Source organism: Enhydra lutris, unplaced genomic scaffold, assembly GCF_002288905.1.
Source record: "Enhydra lutris kenyoni isolate GAN:26980312 unplaced genomic scaffold, ASM228890v2 scaffoldscaffold38, whole genome shotgun sequence".
Classification (NCBI taxonomy): Eukaryota; Metazoa; Chordata; class Mammalia; order Carnivora; family Mustelidae; genus Enhydra; species Enhydra lutris.
In genome coordinates, this window is record NW_019154122.1 from 5,686,349 (window position 1) to 5,700,237 (window position 13,889).

Here is a 13,889-nt window from a genome sequence, read left to right on the forward strand (position 1 = left end):
CCAACACCAGTTACTGTTTGCTTGTTTTATTACAGTCATTCTGGTGGGTGAAAGTTGTATCTCATTGTGGTTTTGCTTTGCATTTTGCTAATAAGTAATGATATTGAGCATCTTTTCTTATGCTTATCAATTACTGTTTATGTATCTTCTTTGGAGAAATGATGTCTACTCCTTTGCCTATTTTTTTTTAAGATTTTATTTATTTATTTATTTGACAGACAAAGACCACAAGTAGGCAGAGAGGCAGGCAGAGAGAGAAGAGGAAGTAGGCTCCCCACTGAGCAGAGAGCCGGATGTGGAGCTCCATCCCAGGACCCTGGGATCATGACCTGAGCTGAAGGCAAAGGCTTTAACCTGCTGAGCCACCCAGGTGCCCCCTTTGCCCATGTTTTAATTGGGTTGTCTTTTTACTGTTGAGTCATAAGAGTTTGTTATGTGTTCTGGATGCCAAAACCTTACCAGACATAGAATTTTTAAGTATTTTCTTTTGTTCTATGGATTTTCTTTTCACATTCGTGAGAGTGTCTTTGCCAGTTTTGGTCAGGTTATCTATATTTTCCCTTCGGCTGCTTGTGTTCTACGTGTCAGACCTAGAGACTGTTGCTTAATCCAAGGTCATGAGGATTCCCATCTCTGTGTTTTGCATGTTAATAGTTTTAGTTCTTAAATTTAGGTTTGTTGAATTTTGAGTTAATTTTCATATAGAATGTCCAACCTCACTCTTCGGTACATGGATATCCAGTTGAACCAGCATCGTTTGTTGAAATGACAATTTCTGGGACACCTGGGTGGCTCAGTTGGTTAGGCTGTTGCCTTCAGCTCAGGTCATGATCCCAGGGTCCTGGGATCAAGTCCCACATTGGGCTCCTTGCTCAATGGGGAGCCTGCTTCTGTCTCTGCCTCTGCCTGCCACTCTGCCTGCTTGTGCTCTCTGTCTCTGTCTCTCTCTCTCTCTGACAAATAAATAAATAAACAAAATCTTTTTTAAAAAAAGAAAAGACAATTTCTCTGTGTTGAGTTGTTTTAGCATCCTCATTGAAAATCAGTTGGCCATAGGGGTGTCTGGGTGACTCAGGTCTGACTGGGATCAAGTCTGTGTTGGGTTCCCTGCTCATTGGGGAGCTGCTTCTCCCCTTCCATCTCCGTCTGTCCCCTCCCCGACTCATGCTCTCTCTCTCTCTCCCTCACTTTCTCTCTCTCTGCACTCTCTCTCTCGTATAAATAAATACAATCTTTTAAAAAAGGAAATAAATCAATTGGCCATTAATGTATGATTTTACTTCTAGACTCTCAACTCCCCTGAACTCTACATTTACCTTTCTGCTAACACCACATGGTATTGATAACTGTAGCTTTGTGGTAATTCTTGAATCAGGAACTGAGTCTTATAACTTCGTTCTTCTTTTTAAAAGCTGTTTTGATTATTCTGGGTCCATTACATTTCCATATGAATTTTAAAATCAGCTTGTCAATTTCTGTGAAAAACTAAACAAAGCAAAACAAAACAAAGCAACAGCTAGGTTTTCAATAGGGTTTTCTTGTGGTTGCCCCTTATCAAATTGAGGAAGTTCCTTTCCATTCCTAGCTTCCCGAGTGTTCTCATAATGAAAGTGTGTTGAATTTTGCCAAATGCTTTTTCTGCAACTATTGGGATGATCATATGGCTTTTCTCATTTATTTTATTAAAATTGTGTAATATATTAATTGATCTTTTATATTGAACCAATCTTTGCATTTCTGGGATGAAGCCCAGCTAGTTATGGAATATAATTATTTTTATTTTCTGCTGGAATTTGTTTGCTAAATTTTGTCAAGGGTTTTTGCATCTACAGTCATAAGGAATGTTGGTCTCTATTTTTTTTTTCTTTGTGATGTCTTTGTCTAGTTTTGGTCTTAGGGGAATATATGAGTTCAGAGGTGTTCCCTCCCCTTCTATTTTCTTTTGGAAGAATTGGTTCTAATTATTCTTTAAACATTTGCTAGAACTCTTCAGTGAAACCATCTAGTCCTGTACTTTTCTTTGTGAGAATTTTTTGATTATTAATTCCATCTCCATTCTGGTTATAAGTCTATTCAGATTTTCTATTTCTTCTTGAATCAGTTTTAATAATGTGTATCTTTCTAGGAATTTGCCCATTTCATCTAGGTTGTCTGATTTATTGACATATAACTGTTCATAGTATTCCCTTATAGTCCTTTTTATTTCTGTACTGTCAGTAGTAATGACCCTTTTTAATCATTACTTTTGTAATTTAAGTCTTCTCTCTTCTTTTCTTGGTTAGTCTAACTAAAGGTATGTCAATTTCATTGATCTTTCCAAAGAAATATCTTTTTGTTTTATTAATTTTTTTCTATTATTTCTCTATCTTCTGTTTCATTTAATCATTATTTTCTCCCTTCTGTTTTTTGTTTTTTTATTTTATTTTCTGTTTTTTTATTTTCTCCCTTCTGTTATTCAGGTTTAGTTTACCTTTCCCCTCCTCCTCCTTCTCCTCCAACTCTCCTCCTCCTCCTTCTCTTTCTTCTTCTGTCGACTTTTGAAGTAGAAGTTCAGGTAATTCATTTGGAATCTTTTTTTCTTTTTTAATATAGACGTTTATAGTCATTAATTTCCTTCTCAGCACTGTTTTAGCTACATACCATAACTTTTGCTACATTGTGGTTTTGTTTTCATTCATACCAAGGTGTTTTCTAATTTCTCCTGTGATTTCTTTTTTGACCAATTAATTATTTAGGAGCATGCTATTTAATTAGCTCATATTTGTGAACTTCCCAAATTTCCTTCAATTACTGATTTCTAATTTTATTCTATGGTAGTCAGAGAACATATCTTATATGCCTTCAATCCCTTTAAATTTATTGAAACTTGTTTGATGGTCTAATATGTGATCTATTTTTGAAAAATGTTGCATACCCACCTGAGAAGAATTTATAAGAAAAATAATAGATGTTTTTATGCTTTTGGGAATGATCCTGAAGGAGGCAAGAGAAGTGATGTTGTACAAAAGAAAGGAGAGAATTGTCTGTGCAATGGCCTTGGCCAGACCCAAGGAGAGGGTGTGGAGTTCACAAATGGAAGTACTGATTTTAGCCAGAAGCACAGAAGTTTACCTATGGGAACAGGAGGGGAAGCAGAGAATGTGGGGGCAGGTCCTGGTGGATGGCATGTGGGGCGGGGCAGACTAAGGAAGTTCTTTTCATTATCTCAATAAATGGGCAACAAGGTCAACAGGTAAGAGTAAGGATGGGAAGAAATGGAGGTTTCAGGAGAGAGCAGAAGATGCAAACTAGCCATTCTGGAGAGGGGAGAATCAATGGACTAAAGACCTGGTGGGTCCTTGCCTGGAAGTATTAAAGCCCCATTGGAAGATCATAGTGAGCTTGGTTGTATGTTTTCCTCCAGCTTTGTTTAGCTTCCCTGGGACAGGCACAGAACACATGGAGAGCTGGATTTCATCAAGTCAAGTGGTTGTTATGGAATTGTAGCTGGGGAAGAAAGGGAGTGAGGACACCAAAAGACAAGAGGCCACAAAACACTGATAGGAGCACTGGAGGTTCCAATGTCCAGGGATTGTCAGAGTTTGGGTATTAAAGAAAGTGAACTAGAAAGACAGGAAGTGGTAGGTAGAGAGTTGGATGCACAAAGTTAACATTGTGGCTTATTAGTAAAAGCAAAACATGGTTGGAGGACTGAGATACTGTGTTGGGTGGGAGTCAAGATCATAGGAAGAGGGATGGTCAAGGAACTGAGAGTTCCGGTGCTTGGAAGGATCAGACACAAATGTGTTACAAGCATCACAAATTCAGACTGGATGTAGGGGGGAAAGCAACAGTGAGCCAGGAGCCCAGATCACTGGGAAGTGAGGGGAATGACCCAGAAATCAATGAAGACAGTAGAAATTGGTATCTGATGACAGTTAAGTCCAAACCTGAGAGGTTTCAGGAAGAGGGGAGGGAGAAGGGTCTACATGTGACAATAAGGATGTAAGAGGACAATTGGCCACCTCCAGACCCCTCAGTACAAGGGTGGTAAGAGGACCAACAGCTTCCACCTGAGAGGGCAGCAGGGGCAGCAGAATCCCAAGAGGGAGCTGGGTTCCTGGTCACATGTGTGGGCAAAGGGAATGTCCAGGGAAGAAGTCAAGATATGGAGATATTTTTGTTGATAACCCAATCCCAGAGGGCACAATGGAAGGTTTTTAGGAGTCAGGGATGAGTGGGAGAAGGGGACTGAATAGGGCATGATAGAGCCTTTTGGAGATCAGTGACCCAAGAAGAGGTGTGACCTGGGAGTCTGGAGTCCAAGTGGCGACTGAGAACACAAGGATGAATGGGCTCATAAGATCAGTCATGGAGCTCAAAGCAGATCGTGGTGGTGAGGTAGGAGTGCTGGGGTAGGCAGGGCCGGGTGTTAGGGGCTCCTTATTTACCCTTAAAGGTACATGTTACCCACACACACGTTGCTGGCAAAGGAGGAATCTAACTGAGAGGCTGGAGCATTGGAGCAAGACCCAGACCCCTCCCTCCCTGCTAGCCATGTAGCACCATCTACCCTCTCTGTGACCTAGTTTCCTCATCCACAGAGTAGAAATAAACTCTATTTCCTAGGTGTGTGTGGTGGGAAGTTAGTGACTAAGCCATGACAACATTCAACAAACAGTAGTTCCTGTGAGAGCCCCAGGCTAAGGTTCACTCGGAGCCAGATGCCTCTGGACTTCCCAGTCACATGAACCAACAAACTCCCTTTCCTCATGGGCTGTGCAAGCTTGAGTTGAGTTTTCTGACTCCTATGACCAAAAGATTCCTGGCACAGACACAATTTTCATCTCCATTAAGTAGACGAGGAAGCTAATAATTAGGTTAACCTGGCTCCTCAGAGTTCTGCATCTCCAATTTACACACAACTAATGAATCATTGAACATTACATCAAAAACTAATGATGTGCTGTATCTTGGCTTACTGACTCTAAATAAAAAATAAGTTAAAAATAAAAAAAAAATAAACGCAGTTGTCTGTCCCGCCAATCTGCTCAAAAATAGCCATCCCACCATGACTCAAAGCCCAGGTGCCCAGGAGACTCTAATGTGTAGTCGAGTGTCTTCCTCCCAGGAAGACTCTGCAAAGGCCAGGACTGGACATTGTGGAGAAAAGAGAGGCTGGTTTGGCCGCCTCTTAACCTTGGGCTGATCACTCTGCAGAACAGAGTGTACAGTCACAGACCATACCTAGGAGGACTAATTTTCACATGGCCCAGTGGTCCAGATCCCACGTCTGTGCTCCCTGGAATGTGGTGAGCCGAGGACAAGTGGAGAGGTGTTCCCAGATGGGCACACATCGTCTCCAGGCTCCTGGATCCAGGACAGTGTGAGTCAAAGGAGGCGAGAGCCCATGGGCTTCTTTTCAAGCAAGGAATTCCACGTTACATGTCCACTCTCCCTCCCCTCTGCATTTACCAAGTTTTCTTCTATTATTCTATCTCCATGTTTCTTCTTCTTTTTGTCTACATCTCCTCTTTGTACAAACATTTTGGAATTATTTTTATATATTATATATATATATGTATATGTATATGTATATGTATATGTGTATATATATGTATATGTATATAAATGAAATATAAATCCAAAGATGGAACATCAGACCTCAAGACTAAATAAACCATAAACTAGAATAGGAAATGTACCCTAAGGGGATGGGGATGGGCTGCAGCAGCACCACATGCTAAGTAGGATATTTCACCACAGCTAAGGTTGAGCTTCCTGGCGGCCAAAGCAAAAATGGGAAGCTACAATATATAATTTGGAATATCTAAGTAGTGTCGACAGACAATCTGCCCTAAGATGAAACAAAGGTTTTTCCAGCACTTAAACCAAAAGAACATTTTTCACGTGTGTGTGTGTGTGTATATATAGGTGTCACTGAGTGACACCGAGTAGTGTCAGACACAGGTGTCCCCGGCCACATCCCTGAATGTCCATGCAGTAGTGGTTTTATAAGCCTATTTGTTAGAGTGCCCTTTGGGGGGAAAAAAGCCAACAAAATAGTCCCAAGTACAATTCAGTGAGAGTCTTTAGAAAACATGGAGGCAAATGCAATTTTCTGGTGACTTAGTTGGATCCAACAGCACTTCCCAAACTGTTTCTCAGTACCCCCAAAATTTTACGTGGCAATGAAAAGTACTCTATAGGAAACCAGTTCCACAGTCAGAGAAGTTCAAGATAAAATCGGGATTAAACAAAATCAAGCAGGTTTTCTAACAATGGGATTTCAAAGAGCTTTTAACACTCCAGCATCCATGTGAATCTCCAAGTTCAGGTAAAGGATGCATTCTCTCCCATGTTTGTCTCTGGAACCTTCTTCTCCACCCACCCCCATTTTTCCAGGAGTACCTTTTAAGAAGCTCACAGAAAGCTAGAGTTGCATGGACACAGTATGAAAAATTAAGATCTGGAAGAATGGGTGAACTAAACTCCAACTAAAATATCTCTCAGCGAGGCGTTTAGTAGAGTTGGCCCATTGGTAGTCTAAGGCCATGGCATCCAACTGGGACCAGACTTCCAGTGCTCTGTTATTCTGGTGATGCAATAAGAACACCTCTTCCTCCAACCCCTCTTTTCCTGGACTCATCTTCTCAGTTCACACAACTGGAGGTCACAGGAAAGAGGTTGCAGAAGACAAAGACAAGGACCTTTCAGAACACAGGAGACGCTCCACCTCCACCACGTGAGGACAGACGTGCTCCCCTCAGGGCCCGGGCCACATGCAAAGGGTGGGGTTTCCTTTGCCCATGGCTTAGCTCCATGGAGCTGAGGGAGCAGTTAAGGGGCTGGGGTCTCAGGACTAGACCCTAGGAGGTAGACAGAGGGGATCAAGGAAGAATTCCAAGTTGAAGTCTGAACTAGAGCCCGGCAAAGAGATAAGAAGTGGGAGGGACCGGAAAGTAATTTCAGAGGTGGCATTGGGAAATGGATCTAGACCCTAGAATTACTGTGAATTCAAAGAAAATGTGGTCTTAGGGTTCGTTACCTGATTTCTGAAACCTCGGGGAGAGAGGCACGGTGATGATTCTGAATTGGTCAAAAGTGGCTTCATCCACATACAGCCCATCAGCTGACAGTTCCAGGCTTTGGGGCTTAAAGCAGGGCCATCGACAACTCAACGTAGATCTAGGTTTGGGACCTGACCTACCAGATGCTCCCCAGCCAAAACGGCTTCTAGAGAAATCATGTACATATGGAAACTTTGAAAGGGCCAGACACAAAAAACACATGTTTGGGGATGTACATCCCAGGATTGCTGATAATGCTGGAAAATGGGAAAGCCTAGACATGGTCCTCATGGGAACTGATTCACGAAAATACGGTACATTCATGAGACAGAATATCCCACCCCCTTCAGGAATGTTTGAAGTACGTGTATTAATATGGAAAGAAATGCATGATAAACTCATAGGTAAAAATACAGATTATCAAAATATAAATAACAGAGTCCCCTTGTAATGGGCAAACACTTTCTTTGTGTAAGTATGCACAGACAGAAGTCTGAAAGGAGATCTCGAAACTGGTTTTCTGTGGGCTGTGAGACTGCTGATTACTGATATTCTTTTTCTTTTTGCTCATCAGCAATTTCCTTTTCTATAAATAAACATGGATTTTCTTCATGTAATTATTTTTTAAAAACAGTAAAAGAAAGCAAAGCACAGTTTCAAACGTCCCGCAGTGGGTGCTTCGTCTCTCCCTCTCCTCTGTACTTGATCTTCGTCATCTTGATACTGTGACTTTGTTCCAAATGCTATTCCTCTGTCTCCTCTAGCACACTGTCTTCAGACCACAGATGCTTGGGGCTGAGGGAGGGAGGGAGGTGGGGGGGGCGGAGGAGGTGTAGGGGGCAGGGTCCTGATGTGCACAGAGGCAGGAATTCTAGAATAAGGCTGTGAGCTGAGACACCAGCCAGCTCAGGGCAGAGAGGACTGAAGATGATGGGGCATCTGAATGGGGCGCAGTCCTTGGTGGAAGCTGGAATGTGGAGCGACCGTGCGTTGGCCAAGATCAGAGGCCAGGCATGGATCAAACACTTTAACCTCATGACGTTGCTGTTTTCTCACTCCTCCCCTGGTGAACTTGAAACAGGCCTTCAGCTCAGATCAGCAATGTCTTTGCAGGGTGTCGGTCTGTGGTTACCAGCACGACGTGCCCAGGGGGTCCATCAGGAGAACTGGCTCTGGCTTCCCCACTGGCAGTGGACTGTGGAAGTCTATCTCCCTCGAGACTGTACTTCTCAAGCTCCGTAGAGCCACAGGGTTGGAGGAAGCCACTGGACAGAAGAAAATGCACTTTAAAGGGGGGGGAATAAAAGACTTTACAAAGAACAAATGAGTTCATATTTGTACAGCAATTAAAAAACAAATATATTTTGTTTGAAGATGTGGAAGGACTCAAAGGTTTCATATTTTCATATTACAGCAAACACAAACATAACACAGAGCAGAATTGAGAATCCGAGATGAATTTGCATGTTACGTCTCTGGACACATTTTGTACTTCCCTTGAGACAGCGCTGATTCAGGCTACGCTCCAGATCCCTGCACATATTCAGTCCTCCTTGAGAGGCACCAGCTAACGAGATCACCAAACCATCTTATCTCCATGTCCCTGGGAGAGATTAATGACATCGAGGTCGGTTACAAAGCAAGGTGCCTACCTTACTGAGTCTTCCCTGAACAGTCAAATGGAGGTGGGGGGCTTAAGCACTGTCTCCCACAATTTCTACAATGTTAATGTCTCTGTTTGACCAAATTAAAATCAGAGCCTCAATGAAGCTGAAATGACTTGCCTAAGGTCACATGGCTAGTCAAGTGACAAGCGCTGGATGTCCAGTTTAAAGCCAGTGCTGATGCTAGATCGTTAAGCCAAAGCACCTTTAAGAAACAAAGTACTGGGGCACCTGTGAGGTTCAGTGGGTTAAGCGTCCGACCATTGATCTCAGCTCAGGTCTTGATCTCAGGGTTATGAGTTCAAGCCCTGTGTTGCACTATTATAAATAAATAAATAAATAAATAAATAAATAAATAAATTCCCAAACTACCATGGCAGGATGCAAGAAACACGATGGAATGTGCTGTGAAAAGCCATCATTCTCAGGAGCAGTAGTCAAAGGAACTTCCATGTTCTACTTTCTATTTTCCTGTAATATTTGGGCTGTTACAACCAATATATTTTCCTTTTTTTTAAAACATTATTTATTTATTTATTTAAGAAAGAGAGAGAGAGAGAGAGAGAGATAATAAGCAAGAGAGAGCATGAGCAGGGTGAGGGGCAGAGGGAGAAGAGGCTGTCCGCTGAGCAGGGAGCCATATGTGGGGCTCCATCCAGGGACTCTGGGATCACAACCCAAGCAGAAGGCAGACGCTTAACTAACTGAGCCACCCAGACGCCCCATAATAAATTTTAATGATGGTTGCCCAGTGATATCAAATTTTCCTTTTTAGACACGACCCATAAATAGTTTCCCTTGGTCTGATGACAAGCTCACCCAGCAAGCAACCTTTTTGATTATTTCGCTCTCCCTAGAGCTGGCTAGCAGAGGTGCGGGGGCGGGGGGAGCACTAGCCATGCTGACGTCACTGTGTTGTCCGCCTGATTTTCTATTTCTCATTATAAAAGAATACAATTCAACAAATTTTTTCTCCTCCATCCCCAACCCTTCCCAGGGTTTAGCAGACACAGAATAGTAGTATTTGATATGAGTCAAAGCAGTGAAAAGACAGATTCCCTTTGAGCATGGGAACACACAGGCGTTCGTTCACTCTTGGCCATGTACGGGTTGATCGTCTTGTGATGCTTGACCCTGCGTCCGACAGCAAGTAAAGGCTTCTTCTCTTCATCTCTTGCTATGTTACTCAGAAGACTTTCTCATGCAAGGGACAGAAATCCAGCTTGAGCTGGCTGAAGAATGAAAACAGGGGTGGGTTTCATAGATTAATATAACTAAAAAATCTGAAGATAGAGCTCTCGCTGCAGGTATGGCTGGATCCAGGCGTTCAAACAATGTTATAAGGGCTGTTTCTGACTCTCTTCTCATCTTTCTTTTGCGCTCGCCTTACTCTCAGACAGGCTCTCTGACCCGGTGGTCCTAGCAGGCCCAGGGGCCCATCCACCAGTGTGGAAACCTAGCAGTAAGGGAAGCTTCTCATTGGAAGTTCCAGAGTTGAATCTCATTGGCTTGGTTTAGATCACTTGCCTGGGTGGAAATCAACGGCTGCAGCCAATAGGACGGACGGAATACGCTGATGGGTTTTGCTGAATCTCATCTCCTTTCCCCTTCCTCAGAATGGTAACTACAGTGGTCAGAAATGGTTGCCTCAAAGAAAAACAGGACCGGCCCCTGGAGAAGGCAAGATGGATGCTTGGCATGGGGTAAAAATGGAAGCCCAGAGTCAGATCCGAGGCCCCCTTCAGCTTGACTTGGGGGAAAGCATTAGTGAGAAGAAACAACCGGTCAAGCTGAGGGCAGAGAAGAAACACCTTGGCAGAGGTGGAATTTGGGAACTGGATTTCCAAGACAGAAGCCCAGTCAGGGGTGGGGCAGGGTGGAGCAGGAGGGCAGTGCCTGCCCCTTGGGGTGGAGGAAAGAGCTGGATGGAAAGAGCGGGACCCTGTGTGGACCTCAACAGGTGACATGAGCTGGAAAGGACCATTCGGCACGTCCTCCTGGAGTCGATGCAGCCGACATGAGGCATGTTTTGAAGGAATGGACTGTGCCACCCCACCCTCCGATGGTCAAGGCAACATAGGGTGATCCCGTTTTCTTAACTGCACGCTGCACACATCCGTCAGTTCCGCGTGAGTCCTGCCAGGTGGAGTCAGCCGCCTGGAGGCCATGTGAGCTGGTGAGACTGAGTTCCTGGGAACCTGACCTTGGGTCCTGGCAGATTCCACAGGGCCCTGGCCCCATGGGAGTTCACCTGGGAGGCTGTCAGCCAGCCTGCCCTGACAACACCCCGTCTTTGCTCCCGGGCCTCATAGCGCCTCGCTTACAGGCTGTGGTGGGACCCCAGGAGACCACCTGGCACAGGGCTTGGCTCACAGTAACCCCAAATAAAGGGCAGTGGCTCTTACGACCCCCAAGGACATATGTTCCCCACGCCCAAAAATAACACCTGTCATTGGATAGGTGCAGGCAAAGCAGGCCCCAAGCGTGATGCTCGTGACTCCGTAGCTGTCCGTACAGCTGCTGGGACAAGGAAGCACCTGGCTACAATAGCAGGTACGAGAGAGACCCGTGAGCAGTTTGGGTTTGGGTTTTTCTGTGTGGGCCCGGGCTTTCTTCCCATGCCCCACCACCCCTTGCCACCCACTCAGTTGTTTTTTTTTCCCCCTTCATGTCTCTTTTACACGAGGTCACCTGTCAGCAAATGTGCTCAAAGCACAAAACTGTTGTCCACCCATCTTGACCTCTGGAAGGTTTTGTCTGAAATCTGGCTAGGGGTGGGATTTCTCAAAGTGGGTTCTCCCGGCCATCCTCATCAACATCATGATCAGAGATGTCTGTTAACTGTGACCAGAGGTTCTTAAATCCCACCTAGACTTGCCAGAGGATTGCAGTCTTTGGGTTTGGGGCCTAGAGATCTGCATTTTTTAAAGGCTCCAGGGGGCAGGAGAGGGTGGGGATCCTAATGCATCTGAGAGCTCATCAGGTACCATCTTGCTGGGGCTCCTGAGACACCTGGTCCCAACCGGAAAGTCCTGACTCACAGTTCAGGCCCTGCCCCCCTCCGGCCTTCCTATCAGGCAACTCAAGGTCCCCAGGCTCACGAGTTACTGATTAACCCTAGGTTTCCAGAAAATAAATAATAATAACTCGGGAGAAGACATAAGCCAAGAGCCAAGCTGAGCAGCCCCAGGAGAAGGGGTGATAAACAGCTGCTGTCACCAGGCGCCTGAGGAGGAGGCGAGGGAGGCTGAGACCCCCCGCCCGAGGCCAGACAGCATCCAGGTCCCAGCGGCGCCGGCGGTCACCCTTCGTCCACGCCCAGGCCCCGAGTTGCCCGGTCCTGCTGACTCCGAGCCCAGAATGGCTTGTGCAGACATCCCGCAGCCGCCGGTCCCAGAGCAGCCCCAGCCCATCTCCGCAAGAGCCACATCCCCCTCCGCCAAGGCCGCGGGCCCGACAGGGGGGCACTGGGGCTCGGTGGATGGCGACTTGGAGTGCTTGGTGTGCCGGGAGCCCTACAGCTGTACCCGGCCGGCCAAGCTGCTGGGCTGCCAGCACTCCTTCTGTGCCGTCTGCCTCAAGCTCCTGCTGTGTGTCCAGGACAACACCTGGTCCGTCACCTGCCCCTTGTGCCGCCAGGCTACCTCTGTCCCCGGGGGCCTCATCTGCAGCCTGCGCGACCAGGAGGCCGTGGTGGGGCTACTGGGCCGGCCGTGGCCAGAGGTGCGGCTGTGTCCGCAGAGACTGGCAGATTCCGCCCCCTTGGCGGCAGGGTACCCGGGCGTTGCGGGAGAGGATGAGCAGGACGAGGTGAACGCCAACCGCGTGGCCGCCCGGCGCCTGGCCGTGCACTTGATCCTGCTGGTCTTGCTCATTGTCCTCATTCTGCCCTTTGTCTACCCGGGCGTCATCTGGTGGGTGCTCACCTCCGTGATCGCCTTTGCCCTGCTAATGTCCTCGGTCTTCTGCTGTCACGCCAGCAGCCAGCGCAGCTGCTGTCCCTCCCCCGGGACTGTTTTCTGCCGAGTACGGAAACACAGCGAGATCTCTTCCATCGCCTGAGCACGCCCTGAAGAGACGGCACCTGCTGCCTCTTGGGCCCTGTTAGGCTCACAGCGACCAGGTGAAGGGACTCTGAACGAAGGCTGCTTCCCTTGGAGGATTAAATACCCGTTGGACTTGCGAGCCAAAGCCGGGTTGTGTTGGGTCAAGAGCTATGTGCCTGGGTGATAGACTTACGTCTGCCCAGGACGCAGTGCATCTAAACCGCCCGGGGTCTTGGAGGGGGCGCAGATTCCTTGACCGCCGCAAGGGGCCTCCTGTTTCCTCTTACTCTAATGCTCCTGTTTTTTTTTTTTTGTATATGTTGATGAACTTACTGCAGAACAAATAGAACCAAGACTCCTTTTTTTGCAACTTATGTAGGTGGTTTTATTTTCTCGCTTTGTTTTGGTTCGGTCTTTTGTGTTTTGAGGCAGTTTGTTTAGATCTGTGACTCTGACACATTTTCCTCCTGGAAAGTGGGGGGTGTCTCCCCCCCCAACCCCGGCAGCCCTCCTGTGCTGCCCAGCTCGACGAAGGTCCTGGTGGTTTGGGTGTTCCTGTGAGTTGCCTCCAGGGATGGAGGGGGGGATTTTGTGTGAAGGAGTGGCTTTGGGGCTGCTGGGGGGGTCCCACGTTCATTCAGCAGAGTTGGGGAGGGGTGGAGAGCATGTAGGGGAGTCTGGGAATTGCTCCAGTACACCCACCGGATTGCCCAGGCCCATGTCATTGGGCTCTGGCTTCTCAGAGAATCTCAAGGTTACAAGGACTCCCCCCGCCCCCACCCAACAGCAGGTCCCACCGCTCATCAGATACGCGGTCTCACGCTCAGTTCGGGTGTTGCTTTTCCTGTGTGATTGCATTTCAACTCTCATCTGAGCTCTTGTCATAAAGATAAGAGGCCCCATAAATGCAACGGTTCTTGACAATAACCCCACCTCTCCCACCTCACCCTGACAGTCACTGCCTTCTGAAAGGCTGCTCTGGAACATAGAGGAGGCTTCTGCCGGAGGGAATGACTTTCCCTGGTTGCCAGGATCGGGTCTCAGCTAGAGGAGGGGCTTAGGGATCCAGGGGAGTGGAGGGTGGGAGATGACGCCTTGTTTCCCTCCAAAGGCCTCTTAATTGGGAAGCA

The 13,889-nt window shown here is 46.6% G+C and overlaps 1 protein-coding gene across 1 annotated transcript in view; it reads left to right on the top strand.

Annotated features, from left to right (window-relative positions):
- Positions 1-12,775, top strand: part of LOC111154828 (ring finger protein 186) — a 41,992-nt gene extending 29,217 nt beyond the window's left edge. Inside the window, exon 2 of the mRNA XM_022514755.1 lies at positions 11,904-12,775. Within this exon, the coding sequence (XP_022370463.1) occupies positions 11,904-12,775 (872 nt within the window). The remainder of the gene's footprint in view (positions 1-11,903) is intronic.
- The last annotated feature ends 1,114 nt before the right edge of the window (positions 12,776-13,889 follow it).